The sequence below is a fragment of the Bombus bifarius genome, unplaced genomic scaffold, assembly GCF_011952205.1.
Source record: "Bombus bifarius isolate JDL3187 unplaced genomic scaffold, Bbif_JDL3187 scf7180000009243, whole genome shotgun sequence".
NCBI lineage: Eukaryota > Metazoa > Arthropoda > Insecta > Hymenoptera > Apidae > Bombus > Bombus bifarius.
Window position 1 is genome coordinate 3,000,738 of NW_022884989.1, and position 26,365 is coordinate 3,027,102.

Consider the following 26,365-nt stretch of genomic DNA (forward strand, 5'->3'; position numbering starts at 1 on the left):
AAAAAATAGAATCTCAACTAGCATCTAAAAATGATTAAAAAGTAATATTTTAAAACACGATAATTAAGCTCCATTCTAATCTTAAAAAACTGTGTCAAATTATGCACGAAAATCATCAACTGTGACTCGAAAGTCTCACAGCTAACGTAAACCATAAATTCCGAGACTAAAAGTCTTGTTCGATCGTTCGCGGAGAGACGCGTTCGCGAGGAAGCGCGTCAGCGGCAGTCGTAAATTCCTGTTACGATTAGATAATCGACGCCACAAAATGATCGATACCCTATTTCGTTTAGGATAATGGAGGTGGTTGAACTGATTATAACACTGAAATAACAGGTTATAATATACACTTTATTCCAACAACTTGGTAGACATAGACAGTTACGCTCGGTGCTTATAGATATAAGTTAAACAGATGACTGATCTAAGGTTGATAAACCAATCAAAACATTGACTGGTCAACGCATGAAAAACCAGTCAAGAGATGTTGATTAATCTAAAGATGGAAAACCAGTCAAAAGATGTTGACTGATTTAAGAACGACAAACCGATGAAATTCGGTGACGATAGTGTCGCAGAGGAAAACTATTGCTGGGTGTTGGTCCCCCCCACCACCGGTCGCTTGTGGGTGGAAATGAACGTTGAACATGGGAAAATCCGACCTTGCCATATTTTACCTGATGGAACAATAACCACAAGGAACGTCTCGACTTGAATATATTTTATAACAATTAAGGGCCCTAATGGTAAAATACAAATGCTTAGTTTTATGACAGTTCCTTAGGGTTATTGCGATCCGACTAATTATATTTCCACAGCTAGTGGCCGCCTCGACCGAGGAATGGATTCTGGGTTACGTAAAGAGTCACTGGACGTAACATCACGAACTGTATGAAAAGCAAAAAGACTAAATCTTACGTGAAACTTAAACTTCCAGTGCAATCACGTAAATTCGTTTCATAGAACCGTAATATCGTCGTGAGATTGCGAAGAAGCTGTTTGTACTCGTCCGTGCGATACGTCGGGTAGTTTTGTGGCGTATCTGTTTCGATGGATACATAGAAGAAAGGAAACCAGTCGGAAAATCGCATGCTCGCGTCAGCTAATTTGCGTTTCAACGATGACAGCGCAGAAAATCGTTCGCACTGTAACGCATGCACTGCCATTTCCAGGTGAAAGTGTTTGTTTCCATTGTCTTTTCTTTCGCAGATCAAATCATATCAACCGACAGAACAATATTTCCTAAGTGATCGAAGCTCGTGTTCCTTCGCGTTGCTTAAAGGGAAACGCAAGATCAATCGCCTCGCGTGATATACAGGCGAACCTGATGCAGCTAGCATTCATTATCGATTGAAACGCGTGGCTTGTAATGAACAAAGATTGCTGGAATAATCTAGTAGAATAGCGTAACAACGTAAATTTCAAAAGTGAAGAAAGAAAAAAAGTTATTTACATTTCCAAAAATTACTGGAAATCTATACAATTTCTATGCAAAAATTACCAACTATTAATTATCAAAATTTCTATTCAAAAAATATTATCTTGGCTCCTCTTGTATTGATATATATTCGTTCATGTAATATCAGATTCATAACACCTTCAACAATCAATCTCTTCCTCTTCAAGAAAAGAATCCTCATTTGCGAAAGATCCTCGTCGATCAAGGAGATAAAAAAATCCTGAAAAATGCATATTTCTTTCTCAAACTTTATAATGATGAAAAATATCCTTATCCATTACTCATTTCGAAGTGCAATTGCTCCATTTGTCGAACAATCAGAAGCACTTCAACGTAACCGTAAAGCAAAATCGATGCTAATGAAAATATGATTCCCAAGCTGCAGCAATTACTCCACGCGCACCTTTTCCGTATCGATGCTCCACGATGCAGACTTTCATTATGCACGAGCTCTCGAAGCACCTGAGCGCGCGTTTAATGGCCTCTAATCCATATTCCTTGCCTAAGAAATCTTCTCGCCTTGATTGCAGATCCTGGACGACGAATTCGATAAGGCGCGTGCGAATTTTACCATCGAACTGCTAAATATTTGAATAAAGCCTTACCGCTTCAAATTATTCCGATGTTAGAGCTGATTTTTCATCGAGAAAATAGTAACACAGATGCTACAGTAGGCATATTTTACTAATTTTATTATCACGATATTTAGGTTGATTGAGTTATCGAAATGAAGACTTGTGTAACGTACATGATTAAACAATAGTCAAAATGTCTCATAAAGTTTGGATGCTCTCTGAGGATTCACGGAAAGCACTTTCTGCTCTGACAATCTGATAAAGTTTCGTACTTTTTCATACTTCTTATTCTATACATTCGTATACATAATTTTCTTTATTACATATCGATAATATTTTATTAGTGACACGATAAGAACAGAGACTCTCCGGTGTTTTTCAGTTTAGGCTAAGACATTTTGTGTTTGTTTCGCCTTAAAAAGGTTTCTTAAAGCGATCTCGTAATATATATTACGTTTATATCGATTGTCAAAAATGTTTTACGTTTTCTTTCCTCTTCCTTTTTTTTGGTAATTTTCCATTGGTTTGATTTGTGTCATTGATTTAAAAAGAAGAAAACAGGTATATCATGGAGGAAGCTGAATCAAATATACAGGAGATGTATATTGATTCGGTGTTCGTGGGAAATAAGCCAGTGTCTTGTGCATCTTTCTGATTGAAGTTCTTGTTTCTTAACAAACTTTAACATACTTTCGATAGGATAAATGTAGCACCATGGAAACTGTGTCAGCGGTGACTCAGTACGAGCATGTCTCGTACTAAGCCACGGCAATTCGTTTGCTCCTGTTTTACAGATAGCGGCAGCGGCATGAATGCACGAGACTGGTTACGAAGTGCCATTTGCAGAGTGCCGCGCGATCTCGTATGGTTCGTCAAGATCGCGCCCAATAATTATCAAACTTTGTGTATGCAGCTATAGTGTAATAGAAAAAACAAAGGGACGAGTTGATTGGAGGACAGAAAACAGAGAGACAGAGTGACAATATATAATATATATATTACGCGTAACGTAGCAAGTGAACGAATCATAGTGTACAGTTTGATCGACGTGTGTAAAGTGAACAGTAGGAGGCAAAAAGTACAAGTAAAGAAAGAAACGGAAAAGGACAATCAACATGGGAATCGATAACAGTGCATCGAATTACCGTAGTTCGATCATGTCGAAAGTCTGCGCTAGATGCATTGAAGTGTCGATCATGTTCCTTTTCGGGCCGCAGGCAACGCTGTAATTCTGTTTTCATTCGAGTCGCACAGTATGCATGATGAATCGCCTCAGGGATCATCGACAGCCTAAATATCATACTTGGAGGTTCGTCGAAACATAGAAGACACGAGGTCGACTCGACGTATTGCGTCATAAAAACGCAAACTTAGATGAAAATGGATTCGACGAAGCTGGGTGGGCCAGCCCCAACCAGCCCAAGGGCACACTCGCCAGCCCTACCGGCCTACAGCAGTACCACCACGGATGGCAACATCGATTACATAATCGGAGACTATATGGAGAGACTCGGCACGAGGTTGAATACATTGGAGAATGAGCTGAGGTACGCCTGGAGGGCGTTAGACCTGCTCAGTCAAGAATACATCAAGATGTGGGAGAGGCTAGAGAAGTTAGAGGGCCTCTTATACGAACAACAAACGGTGATCAGTCAATTGATCGAATTCTACGCGAGCGGTGGCACTCACGAGACTGCCAACGTGGTGGTGGAGGAGACATTAGCCAATCAACAGAGCACCGTTGGCGAGTTGGACGCGATCGCGAAGAGCATAGGCGCCACCATGGGTATAGAGGAGACGAACGCGATAAGAGAGAAATTAGCCCAGCAGGAGATCGCGAGAATGCACGGACTCACGCAGGACAGCTCAACCGCTGCCGCGGTAGTTACCGACATGCATAGAAACGTGAGGAACCTGGACACTCTGGAGACTCTCGCGGAAGAGAGTAACATTCCAGACGAGGCGTTCTACAGAAGCTTGAACAACGCGTACAGGGAGGATTTAATTTGCGGCGACACGTCCAGACCAACGTCGCAACTGGGTATGATCTGGGAGGAGGCGGAGGATGAGGATGTGAATGGAAAGAAAGAGGCGGAGTCGAACATGTTCGACAAAGCTATGACCAAAGAGAAGGAACTCGAGGAATTGACTACGAAACCAACGAAGGAAGAAATTCAGGAATCAGTGACGAAAAAGGAAGACGAAGCGGACGAAGACGAGGGCGAAGTGTTTAGTGCAGCTGATTACAAAAGTTATCGTGGCAATACGCCTTGTGTCAGCGAACAAGATTTGGCCCAGCTCTCTAGACTCAGTTCCATCGACCAAGTCGCTCTGGAAAAATTACACGAACTGGACAGGTTGACCAATAAATTACAAAAGGACTCTCAGAACTTGATAGAGTTACAGTCGAAGTTAATGGACTCTCCGAAACGACAATATAGTTCCGAAGCTGAAGCTAAATTGGCGGAAGAAGCGAGTAGTATAGACGAGCAGCTAAGAAAGATTTACGCCGAAACCGATGTCGATAGTTGGACCTTCTCGAAAAGTCCCGGATCGACCGGTCGATCGATCTCCAGAGTGAGCACAGATAGTGGTCTAGCCACTGACGGTGACTTCACAACCCGATCAATTTCGCCAAGACTTACGTCCACGTCCAGAACGAACTTAGATTCCATTTCGAGTACTTACACTCCACCCAGGTTAGGTAGCTACGCAACAGCTGTACGGGAAAAGAGTCCAGATCCAGTGATCCAATTGCCTATTGACGTCGGTAGCTTCGCCAAAGGCTACGCGGAGAACAAAGAACTGACCGATCTTATGGCCGAAAGCTTCGCGGCTGTCACCTGCGCCTCTCCCACCATTTACAGCACCACTACTGACAAAATCCCATCTCCTACTCACTCTGCGGGAAGCGTCCATAGTGTCCATAGCGTCCACAGTGTGCAGAGTCTTCGAACCAGGCAGGACGGTTACTTCGGTAGCACTGCTCGACTGAATTTGGAATTCCAGGAAAATAGAACTCCTCCAAGTCCGTCACCCAGCTCGCCGCCTCCGCCAGCTCCTCGAGACTCAACCGAGCCTTTCCTGATGCCAGGACCTGATCAGAGAGAAGCTGAAACAAAACGACCTCAGAGTCCTACGTTTTTGAGGAGCGCGGAGAAACTGGTTTCCCTGGAACAAGGTCGCCTAAGTCCACGAACTCCTCACTCGCCTAAGTCGCCACGAGTCTCGCCTAAGCACACAGCCAAGCCAAGCGTGGCCAACATCGTTGCAGCCAAGTCTGATTCCGGCCTATCTTCAATGAGTGGGTGGAGCAGCCTGGACAAGTCGCCGAGCTCGCCAAAAAGTTCAATCACCAAGATGCTCACTTCGTATTCGGTAGATCATCCCAGATCAACTTTAATCCCAAGTACAACGACGGTCAGATCTGCCAGTCCAATTCCACCTCTTCCGGAAACCACAACCTCGGTCATTACGCAGGAACCGCTGTACGATACGCCGGAAGGAAGAGACGCTTTCACGAGTACTACCACCGCCACTTATACCGTTACGAGCCACTCTTACACCGCAGCCATGAATCATTTGTCAGGCTACACGTCGATAAAGACACCGACCACCAAAGAGGAGTACAGTTTTGTACCTCCTCCAGCACCCATCGCGACCACTTGTCAGAGTCCAAAGAAACGAGGTCGCCAGCAAACTTTACAGCATACTTACGACACCGTACCGCCTGGAACCACGATCGACTATGTGTATAGGTCTGAGCAACCTGCCATTTATTCCGTAGCTGGGAGCAATCGACAACAGGCCATCACGAGCGTCTATACCAGCAGCGCTGGGGGCTATGGTCCGAAAACTACGACCACTGCTTACTATCCAGATGCAATGGACCAGTATAACAGCTACCAGGATAATTATAGTGCTGTTCAATATACGGAATCGGCCGCTGTAGGAGGTCACCTGAAGAAACCTTCACGAGGCAGCGCGTACACTGACGGAATGACAAACCACGAAGGGTACAAAGCCGCCATGTATCGCACAATGTTCCCCACGGGGAATATCACGGATGCACTATCTTATTATCCGACTAGCGCGAATCTGCCGCGAACGGAGACGAACGAGACTTCGTGGCTAAATTCGATGGAAGACCAGATACCTCACGATTCGACGTCCTCCAGCATCAGATCGCTAACATCGGACGGTAGCTATGCCCAAAGCCCGTACACCGATAGAAGATATCCTCAGCCACCGACGTATCAGGCACATCAGTATCATCACACGTATGCGAATCAGAACTATCCACAAGCTTATCAGCAGCAGTACCAGCCATACAGTCAAAGGTTGAGTAGTTCCGAAAGCGCACAACTTACGGATGGATATCAGAGACAACGGCAAAGAGAACATCAATACATTCAGGACCACGAAACAGGAAGAATGCCTATTGATCAAACGCAACATCAGCAAGAATATTACGATGCTTCGAGCGTGATAGTATCTCAATCAGGGTATATTAGTATTGCGTCGAATTTGAAGGACCACGAGATAGAAAATGCGAAAGCTGGCAAGAAGATGAAACGCGGTTCGTCCTTAAAAAATGCGATGAGCTCCATGAGCAACTGGTTACCTGATTTACACTTGAGCAAGCGACACAGGAGTCACTCGTTACCTGGTGGAGTAAGGAGGGAAGATTTGGATATGTCGCAGGAACAACAGCAGAGGCTTCCGCAGGAAGCAGGTATGGCAAGAGGTCGTGGAAGAGGCCAGGCAGCCAGGAAGAAGAAGAAACACACTTTAGTGTCCACCGTATCCGGAATTCTTCAGAAGGCCAAAAGACGAAATCATCAATCTCAATCTTTATCGGATCCTGAACAGTCCGAAACCGAATGGAGTAGTGGTAGACAGAGTGGCCTGTCAGAAGACGAAGACAGCGTGATGTCGGACGTAAATCAAGAACCTCCATTCTTTGCCAAGGTAAAGACAACTAGCACGAAACGTAAACAGGTGCCCCAACCAGTTCCTCAGCAACAGCAACCGACAACTCAGCCATTACCTCTGCAACAGAAAGAATATATACAACAACAACAACAGCAACAGCAAGCTCTCCAACAGCAAATTCAACAGCATCAGGAGCAGTTACAACAGCAAGCTCTTCAAGACGCTTGGGCCAAAGAGAAAGATCAAAAGAAGGATGTGGATCACGAACTTCCTGAACAGATCAGTGGCTTCGAAGAAGAAACATCTGGGAAGAGCACAGGTTCTGGTTCTGGCGGTTCATCGATATTTCAAACTGTCGGGGACATCAAACGATCCGCTGGTAGCTCCGACGAAGCTCCCAACGAAAAGGCTCCGAAACTTCCTCCTGTGACTCTGATGGGTGGTGCAAGTATGGAATTTGCGGTGTCTAGAGCATTAGGCAAGTATCGTCAGAGACAATCCTCCACGGTCTCCGATGAACAGCCTCCCAGTGAAGAGGGCAGCACCGAGAAGAAGTCCGACGAAGGTACCGTCCAAACTCTGGAAACAAGCTTTGAATACCCGGAAGATATGTCGGAAAAAAGCGAGAGGAGCGAGAAATCTAGCAGCACCAGGCTTCCCGAATTGGTAACCAGCATATCGGAGGAGGCTCCACCGTCGGAAGGAAGCCCATCCGCGTCAAGCACGAAGGGTCAAACGCCAGGCAGTCGATTCCTGCCGCGGCATCAGCAGTCGCTCGAAATTCCATGGACCGGTTCAAGACCGGGTGAAATGGACGAGGATAACCGAAGCACGCATTCCTATCGAAGTACGTCGAGGGTCTCATCCAGGCGGCAAAGTACGGAGGACTCGATCGACTCCGAGGACGAGTGGTACCGGTACGAGTTGAGGAAGCTCGAGGAACTTGAGAGGCAATCGCAGATAGAGGTAGAGATGGGCGAGGTGCTGGTAGAGGAACCGGAGGAGACTGATCAGTACCAACCAGACGAAACGGTAAAGGAGAAGATGTCTTTCGTCCTGAAAGAACTGAAGATGAAGGCTGGCACTATATCGAAAGAGCAGGCGAAGGAGGATAAAGAAGAGCTACGAACGAGTAAGATTAACGGAACGATGGCGAAGGATCGTCGAATGGAGGAACGAGACAGGTATCGAGACGAGAAACCTATTCCAAAGCGAAAATCTGCGGAGAGTATCGAAGCGGTGTTTGCGAGGGTGACCGATTATCATACTTGGGCGCACGAAGAGGAAGTTAAGAAAGAGAAACTGTCCTCTGCTATGGAAGAAGGTTCCTCTGGAGAAACTTCCGGTCCTGATAGTCCCGTCCAATCGATGGACGAGGAGGAAGAAGAGGAATTGCCGAAGGACGTCGACGAACAACCGTCGAGACGCAGTTCGAGCGGCTCGACTTTTCGACACGGCGAAAAAATCCATCCTGGCTCTGAACCAATCTCTCGAGAAGGTAGCGTAAGTGTACCGCCTAGCGAGGTGTCCGTCAGCATCCCGGGTGCTTGGGATTCAGAGAGCACTGTCCTTGAAGGCCTCGAGCGCGATGGAGCCGGTAGTGCAGAAACGGCTACCACGGCGACCTTGAGCCTGCCGAAAATCAAAATTGATTCCTCGTCGTGCGGTAGCTCGGATGCGACGTTAAAAGAGGGCCAGGTGAGTCCTGGTCCACCTGGATCAAAATGGAAGTTGCTGAAAGCGTTGAAGGAACGAAAGGCAGAGGAGAAACTGAAGGAAGTCGAGGATTCCAAGGAGACCACCATTTCTCAGGGACCCACAGCAGTGAGTATAATGATAAAGTGAGGACACGAAAATCTTTGTAAGGCGTACTCGAGATTCGGAGATTGGGTCAAGTCGTAGGATTAAGTAATTTATAGAACCTGATTTGCGGAGTATGTTGAACATTGTCGTAATTGGTTTATATTGTGTTCTAGTAATATAGATTTTCCGGCATATTCTATGCGCAGGATGTTAATGGCTGATGAAGTGTAACTTTCACTATTAATGACAGGTTGTAAAAACACTTCCTAAAAATTAGAACTTGTTTTCATTCGTACGATATGTTCTTTTCTTTTCACAAAATTTGTTTTTCGAACAGCGGGAGTCTCATCTTCGTTTAATATGTTGAATTATAATACACGCACAGATCTTTTTCAGATCGGTAGATAAAATGAAAGTTAAAAATATATCGAAGAATCTTTTAACATCCTGCACAGAATTCGACAAGGAACCGAGTGACGTAAGTCTAGAGAAACGACTCACAAGTATTAATTTTATACATTATTATGAAACCAAAACCACAATTTAGCTGTAAAACGTAGAAAAGAACCAAGTGTAATACAATCACGAACTTATATCACTCGACTTCTACCAGTAGGAAAACACCATTTCCTTGAAGTTATCTTAACAGTTCAATACCAGTGACCATACAACCCGATACAATTATTATCAGGACATTTTCCAATGCTTCTTTTCGCTAGCGAGTGTCGAGTACGTTGTACGCGTACAAATGGACTGTAAAGCGAAGCAACATACGAATTTAAGCACGATTTCGCGCGTAACGTGTAACCATATGTGTGGTGCCATCCGATATGGCGCATCCAGTCAATACTAATGTAATACGATACTACGATAGAAGAAAGCGGGAGTGAAGCTTTGCCGGGCGTAAATCACGTCCCCGTGGTCCATTTTCGCGTCGACCGCGAAAATAAAGACCGAGATAGACGCGCAGGACCGAATTACGAACTTCGATATAATAAACGACATAATGAACTATGGTACTAGTCAATTCAGCAAGTGCAACGTCACTGACGCTTGGCCAAGCAATATACTTGTAGATGATGAGAATTTTGGGTGCACGAATCCAAAAGCAGATCGATCGGTGATCGTGATCGACGATTCGATCGATTTCGAGGCCGCCGTTTAGAAATTACGACAAGTAACTATGGCAAAACGGCGGACGCATCGAACGCTAAAATAAACGAGGCTTACACCTAATTAAAATAGATCATAGGTATAATTAGATGGTGCTTGAATAATCGATACGCTTTAAGGTAGTATTAGTAGGAGCCGCGTGCCTGCGCGGTCTGACGAGGGAATTCGCGAGACAAGGCTAAGTATTATTCGGTCAATTAACGTTTCCCCAATACATGCAGGGGAACGACAAGTCTTTCATAGGTTCCCACAATGAACAAAGTGACGCTCGATTTTCCGCGCGTCTCCATTCACCATTTTTCTCTCGTGGCTTTTCCGCCCGCATTCACGCACACGCAATTCGATATTATAACATAGCGCGTAAATAAAGAGATGTGCGAAACAGTGTGCATTTGTACTTAAAAGGTATTAGAATCACACGGAAGACGGAAGGCTTCCTTAGGATACTTGTAGTGTTTATCGATGCAAGTGATGTACTTACAAGTCACGAGATTCCAATCTATCGATACATCTGGACGATTAACTTAATCTTATACAGTGGCTATTAAAATTGTACTATCTTAAAAATATTAATATTTTACGTTCAATGTTAATCGATGATTCAATTGTTACGTGACCAATGATCGACTGCGTCGTTTAAAAGACTTGCAGAAGAAAGTGATACAAGTGACAAAAGTTTCAAGTTAAGAAAATCGTAAATCAAACTTTAATACAAAAGCTTCTACTTGTCGATATATATTAAATATAAAGAAATACTTAAACCGTTTCTTTTCTATATCATACGTATCGATTCTTTTATTAATTTCATTCATTTTTTATTACAAAGTGTAGCCAATTGTTACGTTTCCAGTACATGTTACGATATTTGAATTCCTAAATAAATTCAACAAATTGTATTTTTAGGAAATCGTATAATTTTATTAGCCACTACTATAGTCGACCATCGAACATAGTATTTAAGAAACTTCCACTCTAACACGTTCATCTTCAGCATCGACCTACGTCAGGTTTAATAACGGAATTAAAATGACTTAAAGAATTTCGAGTAACTAACAAGTAACTATGTGCATCTTCCGAATTAAATCGCACGAATTTCTGAATAGTGCGCGCTGAAAGCACAAGCTCGTACAACGTTAAGGGTAGTTTATCGAGAAAAATGTTCGAAAATAGAAATGGTGGGAAGCAAATCGCGCAGGCATGATTGAAAAATAAAGAGGAAAGAATCTCGCTCATCTCATGCACATCGAAATCAATCGCTTCCGAGAAGGCGTAAAGGAACGAATAGGAGCGAAAAGGAAAATGGATTCACCAATCACCGATATTTCGATTCACGGGGAACACGATGATATTTGTCTGATCGACGATAGTTTCGCCAGGGAAACATGGATTCCGTGATTCGTATCCAACCGTTTATCGATCCCGCGAAAGCAATAAAAAGCAACGCTGACGTAATTCCAACTTATTCTGGATTTGCCTGGGGAATTGACATTTCAATTAATAATACATGCAATTTAAAGAGCAACAAAAACTAATCGTTCTTTCTGACGAACTTTAGTAAAATATCTGGAAACGTTCTATTTGTTGATAATTAGACGAGTTGTAAAATAATGTTCGCATATTAGATCTCAGTGTCTGAATATAATTTGAAATTGTAACATAAAGAAGGGGAAATTTAATTTATTGTGCTTAGAATAATTGTGTGTATAATAGTACAACTGTCTAAAAGACTGTTAATTATAATTTTGCAATATATAAACGATGCATGCAGATATGAAATTAAATCCATTCGTGAGTCTTATAGATAGTACAATTAATCAAAAATTAATTTTTAAGAATAATTCATTGTCAATAAGATAGAAGCATTTAACTGCCCGAAAACCAAGAAATCTTGTAGAAAAAGGAAAGAAGACAAACGATGCAGAACATCTGAAGATTTCCAAGAAATCTCAATTTAACAGAATTTTCTTACTAAGGAAAAACCAATAGAAATCCTTTTACAAATACTAGCCATTCGATCTTCCTACGTTTATTACAATTTTTATTACGTACAACATATCAAGAGTTAAAAAAGAAAAGGTCCTGCCAAATTGTTTTTCAGAACATAAGTCTTTCTATAGAAATCCTATTTCTACTGTACTATACGAGTAATAACGTAGATCACGATTTATCTCGGAATTGCATTGAAATAACGTAACTTCGAATCTGTTCCGCTCTTCGATCTAATACGAAGGTAAAGTTCTCGTCGATCACGTGTTCCCCGCATTTTACAACACGATATATTCCGTTTGGTAGAGCGTGAAGACGCAAAAGTCGATATCGCGTCAACTCGCGTGACAAGATATTACGTGGACAATACATTACGTACTTCCTTCCGTTCTATTCTTCCCGCGCGTTACACGAATGTCGCGAAACTAGAAAATTCCGCGATTCAACGAGTTTCCATTTACGTTAATTCGAAGAAACTCGGCGAGTGAATCTTTCTGTGAATATTTACACGATTAATCGTGGAGGGAAAACTTGTTTTTTTACACGTTGGTAATTTATACGTTTTATTACTGGTGGTTAAGGGTGTGTTCTATCGAAGATTCGCGATCAGTGAGTAAAGTTAACGATTGTTGTCGTGCATCTCGTAGTATTCGTAACTAGTGGACACTATATACGCTGATAGTACGATAGAAGATAATTAAACGCTCGATAGCTACGCGATGCGGCACGTAGGTATATTCTTGAAACGGTTATCATACAATGGGGTGTAATATAAGACGGTTGCATAGCTATTGGTATCTTTTGGAAAATATAATTAACGAAAGAATGTTTGCCACTTTTTCTTTTATGAAGAGAAAAATTGAATCAATTGACCGGAATTTAACGCTCTTACTTTTAAACATTTCTGAATTTTTTCCAATTTCTTGAAAAATCAAGATGCATTCTGTTACGATATCTATAAAAGAAGATTTCATTGAAATCTGAAACGAGAAACAGATATTTAGATTTCGAGTCGATGGTCTTATTATTCCGAATTTTTCTAAAACCTCGCTCGCTATTTGAATATACAATGCACCCACGACCTTCAGTACCTAGCACACGTTATTCCGGAACCATAGGTCGATAGCGTGATTCAACAACCCCATAACAATCACTCTGTTCTCGCTTCCTAGTCCGATATACCTACGTCACACGCTCGTAAACGATCGAACGAGAGCAGCTAAGATTCTGCTCGCATACCATTTCGATATCTCGAAACGATCGATCGCGTTCCGTGTACCGATAACCGTTCAACGCATAACACGAATCCGCAATAGTTTCATAATCGAACGGATAAAGCCAGAGACGCGAAAGCACGCCGATGCAACGATCATGAACTCGTGCAATCGTACGAATGGTCGTACTATGAGACAGTTCGATCACATTTGAACGTGCAGTGTAAATGCAATGATGAACGAACAGGCGTAACACACTCGCGTCGTACATACGTCCAAAGTATATGCTTCCGTATCTAAAGACTTCGCAGCCGTATAATACTCTTAATTAAGCTAGAAATTAATTGATCGTGCGTACGTACATTTGGTGTTAGTGTTTTAGGGAAAGGAGGAAGAAAACCGGGCACTGTACCTGTTCGCGATTCCGGTTATCTTCAGGTGGGATTTCCTATGAGCGGCGAAAGTAAATGTCTAAGTCTAGATGTTATCGCCTAGCTAAACGTCTAGACATTTTCGACTAGACGCAGTGTCTTTTTTGTGTATTTGTTATTTAAGCTCCCCAGAACACAAACTGATCAATTGCAGTTTTGTAAATTTTTCAATTTTATTATCCGCATAGGTAATTACAGCGTATAATTAAACTTCTCAAAGCAACGAATAATTTATTTCCCTAAATTTATTTGCAGCAAGAAAATGACATAAATATCCATATAATTGAAGGAAATTAAAAAAAAGAAGATTATAACATTGAACACATTTTGCATTACTTTTCAATTTATAGAGTTAATCGGTATAGCTTCTGAGTAAAACGAGGTTAGATATTTGTTCTCTGAATTCTCGCAATCTTTAATAAATTATTTTGCACTTTAGTATACTTTCATCGTCGTCGAAAGAAAGGAGAGATTTTCTTCGGCGTTTGAAAATCATTTATAGAAAAACAGAAGTATGCTTCTTGCAAATCGTTTAGGAGTATGCTTTTTCAATGTATCATAATGCAAATATCTCATACTGGTAAAAAATGTGACGAACAGAATACACTCGCGATTCGGAGTACACATTGACACACGAGAAACTATTGGGTTGAGTAATAGATTCGTCCGTTTTTCACTGGTATATACACTTCGAAGAATATTGTATAAATTATTTGGGGAATGTGAAACTGTATTTGAACTTTTCCATAGGAAAGAGATGAAGAAATAAGATAAATTTACTCCTCGGTCAGACGGATCTCATATAAAAGCAGCAACATCAAATGTGCTCTTTTATGAAAACACGAGTAAACTTACTACTCCGTCTAATATATGTATATAGTTCTCTCAACAAGTCAGATTTTTATAGAATACTCCTTCCTTTTTTTATTACAAACCTCGACGCTTTTATATATAAGAAATTCACTTACGTAAAATTTGATAAGAACTGAACTTGCAATCTATCTTACTTCCCTGTATAGCTGAAAATTATAGTTAGCGAGGGTTTGTGACTAAAAACGAAAAGGATGATTCGAAGAAAGTTGATGGAAATAAAGATCGATCAAAATGGAAATAGGAACTTGGTGGGACTATCAGAGAAATCTCTGTGTTCGAACGCCGTGTGCAACTGAATGAAAGCGTCCACGGTCATATTGCGACACATATGCGACAGTTAAAAGTCGCTTGGAAGTATGCGAAAAAGTGTTCTTCGATGTATCATGATAAATCATCTCACACCGATGGAAAATCTCTGCGTTTGAACGACGCGTAAAACCGAAATTTACGCATAGGTGTGACGCTGATAAGAAATCCCACCTTTATCTAGAATAACGAGGCGATCGCGGAGTCGTGGCTCGGGATCTGACCAACAACCACGCGTTCTGTTTAATTAGTCAGAGCCTGAGGGCACGTATCACGCTCGGTCGGCCGATCGATTCTTCTGGTAATTGGCGAATCGTGCCACTCGTGCCGGATGGCCGCCTGGTCTTTCGAGACGTGATTCGCCGGTGATGTCAATAGCAGCAAAAAGTCGGGAGAATTGTCGTGGCCCTCGTTCCAAAGCGATATTCGAGAGGAAAGGGAAATTGCGGTGAGATGGTTGGTGTATCCACGTGACTGGATAATTAGCAATCAGACCCTTCTGCGAAGGGTTGATTATCGAGGGGCGTTGTCGGCTATGGTCGTGTTAAATAGCAAATGGCTTGGTGTAGGGGAAGGTCGTGTTGCCAGAAGGGACAAAGTTCATGTTTAATAATAATAGGAACACAGGCTCATACTGCAATTTGCGAAAGTTTTATACGAACTAGGTTATTGGTTTTATAAGGGTAGTTAAATATACCTTTTGGATATGATTCTACGTGTTATGTAAAAGAGATGATAATGGTGTAGAGGATGGTGATGCATTTTTATGATTTTTCCTGCCCAACAGATTTCTTGATAATGCTGTAGTAGAAGCCTGACCTCGATTTAGGAGAATGCGTACCATGTGGGGAATTTTGTATGAAGTCACTTAGAACGAGCTAGGAGAAAAAGATGACAAGAAAGTCAGCTTTTAGGAACAGGTACTAAGAAGAGAGTGAGGAGAATGTAAAAAGTGAAATAAGCAAAAAAATGATTAGTGTTGACACAGCAGATCATACGAAATAATAATTAATTTGAATTAATCGATATAACGGTAAGGGTGAGGGGGTAGCTACTAATTGTTGGACTGAAATGCCTTTCCAGAAGAATGATATCAAAGTTAACAAATACTGGGCGTTTTACATCTAAGATTTTTGCATACTGTGTTGCATCAACATAAGGGAAATTCTCTGTTTAGGGAACAGGTTCGAAATACACCAAATCTCTTTTCAAAGTTTTTAAAAGATTCGATGCGTTGTAGAAAAAGCTTTGTACAACGAGTAGAAGAAAATTTAGTGGGATTACGTTTTTAATTGACCTCCTTTTTGTATAAATTTACATAACAAACAGAAGTAAGCTTAAAAGATTTAATACTTATTCATCGAGTTACTAGAACACGGTTCATTCTCGCTCTACTTATGATTTAATCGTTCATAGATTTCCTTTAATTTGTAAAATCTTTTCCTTCCAAAATTATGAAAAAATTATTTCCTAAACGTGACAATGTTATTTCAAGAAAAACAATATAAAAAATTAAAACTGACTTTTTCGTGTTACAAGATAATAATAATTCCTCGAGAAACGAGCTTTCCTCTGCGTTCCGTAAAGATCAGTCTATTTTAAGTCAGTGTCAAAATATAGAAACCTACCACGTCAAACGAAACCAGAAATGGAAGCTTGGTATCGATAAATTTTCAATTAATCCATAGCCGTCGGTCTTATTGTTAACAGACTTTCAAAAATTAAAGTTTCTTTGTATCCAGTGAATTGTTCTACAGCAATTTTGTAATGCTTCTTTTTTCCATTCGGTCTTGCTGTTGTACCGGCGTGGTGATTCGAGTACCTTTGATATTGATCAAGCATTTAATTGCCAGTAGTGTCTGTTTTTTCACTCGTGCTTTAGAAATACAATTTTTTTTCGTTTATTTCTCCAGGACTTATTTTCGCTGATTGCATTGTTCCATTAACTTTTTCCCATTCGATTCGATCGTTTCTTTTTTAAGAAATTTGTAATTGTACGTGAAAGTTCTGTCGATTTGTACAAAACGAAGCGAAACTTTGTTTCTTTTACCGATGTTTATTGGCATTTTGTTTTTATGAAATATGTAGGACATTGAACAGGAAGCTGCTGGATTATTCTGGTGATGTACAGCTACCGTAGATTAAATGTCTTTCTACGAAGATTACTGTCGTTTTAGGATCATGCGATTACACGCTACATGATACACATCGTAATTGTTGAAAATTGGATCAGATAGGAGCATGAGAGGAGGCTTACGTGACATTCTATAAAACGAGCTGAAATAAAATTCATTGGAATTTCCAATTACCTTCGTTATCTATGAATAAATAAAAGTTTCTCTTTTGAACGATGCCAATCGATTGGCGATAAAATTGACGTTGAAGCTGTAGAAATTAATTATTATAAAATAAATTACATTTCTCATAATCTCGAAAGAATCTCATTTTACGCGTGATCGTAAAATCAAATACCTTCGATAAAAGCCACGTTTAACGCTGGAATCCCATTTCTTCTGAAAGATGAGAAAAGAGAACGAGCTGCTTATTGCGAATTTATGGTAGCGAGGAACAAAGGACGCGATAGTTTCAAGATACGATGCCGTATAGTTCGAGATTTCATGCAGCTAACGTTCCTCGTTACTTTTTCTAATACAACGAAATTGCAGTTAGACGTGCGCTTAACAATTCTATGCGGCGACACGTGCCGCTCATAGAAAACGTTCTTTCCGAAAGCAATAACAATAACCACGTTTAAGTGACACAAGTGATTAAAAGGTAAAATACACGTATTCTATTGCTTGAAACTCTTTAATGACGAGTTTAAATGATTGAACGTAGGTTGATTAAATGGGATTATTGGAAAATTATTGACGTTTTGCGAAATCCAAGCAATTCAAATTCAATAAGAGATCAATTTACAAGAAATTCGATATAGAAAGTGTTTTCGTCGTTGACCGTAACATTGCTAATTTGTACATTTTTAAATTTATTTCATCACGTAATAGGAGGTACAGGAAGGAAATTGCATGTAATTTGGAAAATTGAAAATTTTGGAACAAGGAATCGCCACCTATTAATTCCATTTCTCACGATTGAATTCACTTGCAATTATCATTGTTGATCGTCGTGTCGTATCGTACTTAGATCTCAGAATTTCACAAACATAGATAAAGTGAAAGAGAAAATCGACAAAGCTAGACCAAGATGAGAAACAATGAAATCAATTAATCGTAATGGCAAACAAAAAGCACAATTGCATATTTGCAACTCATGAGCAAAAGTGAATTTCTCAGATCTTTCTGATCTTTAATCAGATCTTTACGATCTGAAAGTAACGCGAAATGCATTGTAACGAAAGTTTAATCAAATAAGAAGAGATGAATCGAAGTTTCGAGGGAGTCTCCTCTGTATCTTCGAACAGCCTATAAATACGTTTTATTCGACCATGATCAAGGCGCCACGCATTAACCGACCTTTCCTTTGTTGAATTATTTCCAACAAAACGTAGAAGGATCGTGAATTCCGTTTACGTTCGCGGAACACACGACCATCTCTCTTTTGAAACGCTTTGTGAACGAGATCCAACGAACAAACACCCGGACCAATTGTGTACCATTTCTCACTTTTATATGAAACGAATTAAGGCGCAAGTAAGCAAGGATGAAGATCCAAACGAAACAAGAGATACGTACTCGCGTCTAGTGACGTTAACTGTGTATCTATATTGTACGATTCTAACGATCATGGATATTGTATATGCATATTGTCACGGTGTCATTGTGTCTAACACGTTCTTAGCGGTCTTTTTCCAGTCCAATACGAGGCTGAAATTATTCAAAGATTCCTTTGGATCTTCGTATCAGTCATCGAATAACGTTTCCACATCATTCGATATTTCTATCAAGATGCTTCCTACTAAAATTCAAATCAATGGAACAGAAAACTGTGTCTAAAAGCAAGAGTACACGGTTCGTTTATACAATGCAGGAATCTTAGACATCCATGTCGATGGAACGTCGTGTTCGGCTTCCATTTAAATCTCGAACTGGTTCTCGATTTTTCCATAAGAGAAGAAGATCAATCAAAGACAAGAACGAGAAGTTTCTCCATGCCAATTCGGATTCGAAACACGCGGACGTTATTCGACGATGTGTACTCGTGAGTCCAGGTTCACAGGAATCTTCGAATAGTTCGCGCAGCTTCTGGAACTTGCACTCTACACGCGGGATCATCTTCGAAACTGAGAAATCGCGTGGCGTCGTTATACAAGTACAGCGATCTCCGCGAGAGAAGATCGTCGGGGATCGATGAAGTAGGAAGATCGCGTCCGCTCCAAGTAGGTCCGTATTTCAGGCTGGCTCAGCTGATTAGGCACGCGATAGAGTTCCCGTCTCGCGGGATATTCGCCTATTAAAATCCTAGTCTCTTCGGGTAGTGCGCGAGAAACTGGCAATCAATCTCGTGAACGAGTATCGTCGAAGATAAAATAAAAACTAAATATTTATTACTAATAGAACTAAAATAAATAAGCCACACGAGTGTCTAGCACGTAAGTATGACATCGATCTTAGTAATCAACTAGAGATTAAAAAATCAATGTTGATTCATGCAAAGGTAGAACGAGTTACGTAGAAACGCTCGAAACCAGGAGACAGTAGTAAAATCCAGAGGACGGTAAAATCCAGAGAACAGTGTAATGTGGACAAGGGTTCACAGTGGAAACGCGACCGAAGTTCGAGAGTTTACCTCCGTAACCGAAGATCAAACCGCTTGTTACCGGCGAGCCTCGAACACTCGTGTAGTCCCGGCTTTGCTGTGGCTAAGGCCGCCATAAGGGTCATACTCGACGGATACTACTGTTAAGCTGCTTCGTTTCCGGCATGCGAAGCTTCTCGCGGAAAGCCCCGGTTGTTCTCTCACGGACGCGCGTTACTCGCACGCCCACGCGTTTCACGTGTATTGACTCACGCGCATACGAATACACACACACATACGTATACATACATACGCATACAAACAAGAACACACGAGTACATGCACACGTCAAAAGGTATATCTAAACACGTATTGTAATGGTATTATAGTCTACGCGGTAGTTTTGTGTCAATTAATAACGTAACGAAACCGTTTAGCCGTGTATTCTCCAGGGGGACAGAATATTACGTAGGGTAAGAAGCTTTCGTGTGATAACTGGCAAACGCGCGGCGAGGGAAACGTGTAGCTCGGGTTGCATCTCACTGGCTCATGCACGGAAGCGAGTCTAGAGGCATTGGGTTACGACAGGGGCAAACTTGTAGGGGAAAGAGTGAGAAAATGGTCGACATTGGTGGTATTGGTGATGTCGATCGTGATGTCTAAAAGGTTGTGTCCGGTTGCTTTCCGGGGAATGGAATGCGTAGATACTCGAACCATCTAGTCAAGTGTCAGCTACGTGAAAATAATGTTACAGCTGCTTAGGACTGTTTTCCTTTCTCTCGTCTGTTTTAATTTTTGCGCAGAAGCGTACGGTGTTTTGAAAGGGATGAATAAACATAGGACGATGTTTATGTTACAAAATAGAAAGGATGATATGATATGAGAAGCGTAAGTTTTAGGGAAAGGAAAACGAGATCGAGAGACGCTGATTCGATCTATGCATCGCTGATATGTATTTAGATGTTCCATTGGTTTCCTAATAGATAGTAGTTTGAGATAGATATTTAGAGAAAAATGTTTTGATTCGTTTTGTTTATTTAATTTTCTCTGTGTAATCAATTATCCACTGAAATATTCGTGTCCTTCATCGATCCAATTTTAAACGAGTTTTTTAAACGAACCTGCCAACTGAAATTAAATACTCACTTCGAGACTATTTTATAATTATAAACAAAGAACAAAAAAGGGAGAACTGAGTTAAAAGTAACCTTCTCTTAATCGAAACATGGTCAGAATTAAAGGATGAAAATAAATTTGAAGTAAAAGAGAAAGGAACAAAGAATAATTAGAAACAAGCTGATAATCTTTTTCTATTTGCATTAATATCGGCGTTTTAATTGCAATAAAGAAACGGAGAATGTAATCCATTCAATTTAGTTGATGTTCGACTGAAAAAAGTGGATCAGACTTTATGAATGCTCTTGTTATGTCTTCATCTTAACTCCGCGTAAAGGAATTGTTTTGCAGTTTAAGCAAATTGCTCGAGGCAAGAAAAAGTTTCTAAAAGAGTAACACATAATTAGACTCTGTTCTTAACTTTCTGGAGAACAGGGGCAAATTCGTTGGTTCAACGTAGATTTTCCGGTTAAGAAAGTAAGGAATGATGCATAACAGGAGCCTGAGAGCGGTAACGGTGTATAGAAAGAACTTAAAGAAATATGAAAAGAAAAAACAAAGAAAAGGCTGGCAATTAAAAGTATCGTAACGTTTTTCTCGTTTTTGTCGGATACGTTATTCCTCTGTCGTGTTTCACAATTTTAAACACGTGTCCAGAAAAACTCGTTCTAACACGTGGAACGATCAGTGATTTAATATCTAATGAAAACGTTAATTTAAGAAAGTGTACATTACGATTCATATTAATTGTTCAAGAGACCAAATTGAACTATTCGTCGTTGAAAAATAATAGGTAAGATAAAAATAAAGAAGAATTTAGAATTAACGTATATTAGAAAATAATTTTTATAAGAAAAAATTTACAGAAATAACATAGCTCATACATTTCTCAATCCAAATTAATTCATAAATTAGAGAAGCACACATTTATTTGACTAGCTTCTTTAACACCCGTTAGACAAATCTATCGTAACAAAAATTACTCTAAAAATTTCATTTGCTTCGCATCATTATAATATCGTTCCTATAGCATACATAGCGTTCCTATAGAAGATTTGCATTTCATAATTTTAAATCACTCATCGTTGCTTGTTCGTAGCACATCTATCACTTGTTCTTTCTAATTTCTCAGTACGTTTCCATCAACAATGTTGCGCATCTGTTGCAACGTCAGCTTCGATAACCGTCACCTTGCTCTCTACTTCACTCGTACAATTGTAAAACTCGTTTGTCTCGAAGATCTCTGTTATTCCATCCAGTGTTCGTCGAAACTCTGTAAAATTCATCACTTTACTGTCACAAACCGTCTTATGAAACGTCGCGCACGCGCGACATCCAAATGTCGATCGGTTTAATTTCAATTCTCGCAAACAAAGCACACGGTAAAAGGAAATATATTTGGCGGATTAGCTGGCTCGTTCAAAGTTCCAGTGATCATGTAAATCCTTCTTTAATACTTGCACGACTCGTAAAAGGAGCGCATTTAACTTTGATCATTTATCACCGGACCCACGTGTTTCTCTGCAATTCACGACGAGCGAAATTATTGCACGCTACGACCTACATCATGCAGCCGGAAGTATGAACTTCAGGAGTTCTATTATCTCGGGGGTGGCGCGAATCATGCGAACAGCCTTGCGCTGCTATATTAAAGTTCGATATTTTATGAGGTAGTGCTCGTTCAAATCGTTTATTCTCCCCAACTTCTCAGAGAGATACTTTTAACGTACTTCTGAACGTAAATTATATTATTTCTTTTATTTTGTAATATCTGGATGTTTTAACATCGTAATTCATTTTTATTCAGATTTTAATGACACCTGCTCTGTTCATAATAATTAATCCTTATTAAGATATTCAAAATTAACGTAGACACAAGCTAGGAATGGTAGAATTATATTTCTCTTTAAAAGTTGAAGAAATTTTTGTATTGCGTTCATAGATTTTTTTTTAATAATGCAGTAATTGATTTTTATTCGTGTTTTAATGACGTTCTTTGTCTGTGTTAATTGACTCTGTTATTGAGAATTCATTAGCAAAGTGTAAATAATACTAAAAATGATTATTTCTCTGAAAAGTTTCACAAATTTTTCTATTAAACTATCGGACCTGTGTGTAGCGACGTACAATGTAACTTGTGCAAACACCGAGCATAGTAAAGTGTTAGTAAGTCATGAAATATTTATAAAGCTGTGTAGGATGTTACAAAAGATCTCTTTTTGTAAAGTAGGGCACGATTTACATCCAGAAGATCTAAATGAAATTGATTACGAACAACAGACTATAAAACTGACTTGGTATAAAACCTAACAAATCTCGAGTATTCGGTAAATGTCTTAATTCAAAAGCGCGTCAGTTCGAAAAATGCAAAGTTGGTGAATATAACGAGCAACATAGCTTTTGTACATGCGTGATTTTTACGAAAACGTCGACGGTATTTTGTACAATCAAGATTTCGAAACTTGAATTTTTCTACGTGTGTATTTGTAAAAATCTACTTGGAGTTTGTAATACAAACTTTGTATTCATATACACGATCCATTCCTGACTTTTGTACGCATGGATTTCCAATCTTGTACTGTCATACTTTCTCAGTACCGAAGATATTTATTCGACGATTTGCCATTTTACTGTAGAAATTTTTCTACCACGAACTAAAAAAACGTTTCCAGCATCTTTAAACGTCGTATTGCAGTACCTTTTTGGATGAGAACACTTTTTAATGTTGCTCTTTGTTAGTAATTTATTCATCTCATTGAATGAATAGATGAGTATTGAAATGAACGTGCAATAATTTATCCGTCGCTTTTAAAGCATAAAATGGAATCTTCTTCTTAGATTTGACAATTTCAAATAAAAGAATCTTTCATTTCATTTCTTCAAATCATTTTTCACTATATTATGTATATAAATCTTATTTGATGATAAAAAGAAGATATAAAGGATCGCAGCGTCTCACGATCGAAAGAAAAGCATACGAATATTATTTTCTAACTTGGCTGACTATTCCATGATCATATTCTACAGAAGAATTATAATTAACACGGCAGAAGTTTCGTCAATATTCTACATCTTACATCAACTGTTAACAGACTCCACTTGTTTGCTAACTTTTTTATAGATAAATCTTCCTTATAGCTTCTAAACGTATCAATTCGTCGAATTCTAAAGGCATCCGAGAATGGATGGCATTAAGCTTTATAGAAGTAAGATATAGCAAACTGTAGCCAGACAGAAACAAAAGCGAAAACAATAACGTGACATGAAATTTTAGTGGTATACAGTATTTTACAAATTTCGCTAGTCTAATAGCTGTGAGAATATGAGGATTAATCAACTTGTCGATGTTGGTCTTAAACTAAATACTTAAACCACGCTAAAATAATTATACAATAATATACAGGGTGCTACATATATAGGAAAGTTATGTAACAGTATACCTACCTAAATATTAGTCTCTATGATCCCATTTTGAACAAGTTCTACAAAAAACACTGTATCAACAAGTGTATAAATATATGCATATAAATATACAGCTGATAAGAGGATGAACATTCAAAAAGTAAGCCGAGCATAATAAACCAACAGTAAAATATCTACAAAAAATATATTATCTTTTATATCATAAAACTATTTGCCGTTATTTACGTATAATTTAAAACGCAAGAAATATTATAGTCTCCGATACAATCTGCAAGCACAAACAAGCAAACAATTTATTCTTATCTCTAGCAATAAATCCAAACTAGTAACTCTGTCAGTAATAACTCAATAGCTGATAATCATCTTACAAAGATGATCTCTGTCTATCGGAAAAACGATCGCGCTACCCTAATTCATCCAATCCACTAAAACCCTTGATCACTGTAAGCAGGTCACACGCATTGTTACCCTTAACACATCTGAAAATCGCGCGAATCTCCATAATAACACTATCGTCGAATCGATCAGCCGTGATTCACAGAAATATTGTATACGACTGAAATTTGTTGAGGCACGTTTGACATCATTAAGCCCGTGATGCAGCGTGGCCATTGAGCGTAAACGAGCGTTCGCAGGCGCTCAATTGCACGCACGCGGATGGCTATCTTCTTGGCTGCATAAAACGGCTTATCGCCACAAATTTAACGACCGGTTAAGCCGACCGTTTTATTCGAAACGCTCGAGGATAAACCACAGCGTGAGCCGTGGGATGACTACCAGACTAGCACATGGGATCTGTAACTGGCTGCTCCACTAGCGCAATTAGCACAACCTATACCGCTATCGTTGCACGCGTACAGCTCGACATATCACAAATATGTACATGCGTATCACAGCGTTCTTGTTATCGCTGGGATACGGGCAGAGTTCTTGCTTATCCGTGCTCCCCGTGTTCCGTTCACCCTCTTTGAATCTGAATCTTTCACGTGTACACACGATATTTATTTCACGCTGGGGTAGTTTGCGTTTCTCGTCGACTATGTTCATTGCTCGTGTTGGTTCTTCGCGTTGAATTGATTATTTGGTTGTGTTGCGTTTTTATCTACCGTAGCTTTTTTAGACGATCCGTTTTTGTGTATTATTGACTCGGCTTTCGGTTGTAGCTGAGAGAATGGAGTTGTTTCGACCGTTTCTACATTTTGGATATACCCACGACTTTTTACTACTTTTATTATTACATTATTCTATCGATTGGTTTTTGTCAATATCATTCTTTGTTAGCTTTTTTAATTGATTGATTAATATTTTTAAATAATTCACTTTCCTTGTACTAATGGGAAATTTTTTGGTTAATATGTTGTTTGCTGGAAATTTTGTGTTGTTAGAAGTTCGATTATTTCTATCTAAATCTTCTTCGTGTTTTCTTTACTAGCTGTTCTTCCTTTAGTCTACGATTTTTTACGAATTTCCACGAAATCTACGATTCTACTTTCCTTGTCCTTTTTCTTATTTTATAATATGTTTCACCTAATAGTGGCAGTTTTTAAGCATTTATGTCAGTTTTCTTCATCCCGTAATTTTCGTTTATTATTTCACATTATCCCATAACTATTCTTCCCGCATTTATCGTCCCTTTAATCTTTCAATTACTTCCAATTCAATTACATTTCTATCTCATCCGTTGCTTCCTCTCTTACAACTTTCCCATTTTTCACATTTCCATTGCTACAATCATCACTTTATCATACACAAGTGATATACAGTACCACTTTTTCGTCAATATGGAGGAGCTAAGGTCATAGGGTCGCGAGTCGATCCAATTTTTCGTACATATGCATATCGGTCATTGTGCTTGTTCGTAGTTTTCGCAGTTCGATCTTGAGTGAAATGCAAATTATACTGGAGCTGTTTGCTTCGCAACATGAGGGAAGCTCTTCCATTGACGTGTTTACAGCGCGTTATTCTCATACCATACAGCTACGTGTTTACGCGTTACTTGCATTAATTATAGTTACAACCGCGATGTGTAAATAAAACGTCAATTCTGTGACGTCCTCGTTAGTACGTCACTGAAGCAGAGATAAAACACGAATTTTAAATCGTAGCTCGTTTCTGTTCTCATATACAATCAACCGGCAGAACGTTCCACTTCCCCCTTTTTTCTTTTTCATACTTGTGATTTCATAAAATTTAGAATTGATTTAATGATCGTTCTTTTATTTTGTAATATCTAATTCCGCGTTTTTGAACGGTCATATCCAAATTATACATTTTCATCGAGAGAAAGACGTTTGAACAATACAATTTCACGAGCACCGTCCATCGGAAAGGTCTATCGCCTCTTTTGCGAAGCTTAATCTCCGTTATAATAAGACA

General features: G+C 39.7%; 1 protein-coding gene across 13 annotated transcripts in view; it reads left to right on the forward strand.

The window, feature by feature from the left end:
* LOC117214741 (protein unc-13 homolog B-like) overlaps positions 1-26,365 on the forward strand; it is a 371,198-nt gene that overhangs the window by 249,054 nt on the left and 95,779 nt on the right. For 8 of the 13 annotated variants that reach the window (XM_033461039.1, XM_033461040.1, XM_033461037.1 and 5 more), the window contains exon 3: positions 2,829-8,793. The exons of the other annotated variants lie outside the window; for them this stretch is intronic. In XM_033461039.1, coding sequence (XP_033316930.1) covers positions 3,409-8,793 — 5,385 coding nt within the window. In that variant the 5' untranslated portion in view covers positions 2,829-3,408. The remainder of the gene's footprint in view (positions 1-2,828; positions 8,794-26,365) is intronic. 13 annotated transcript variants of the gene reach the window in all.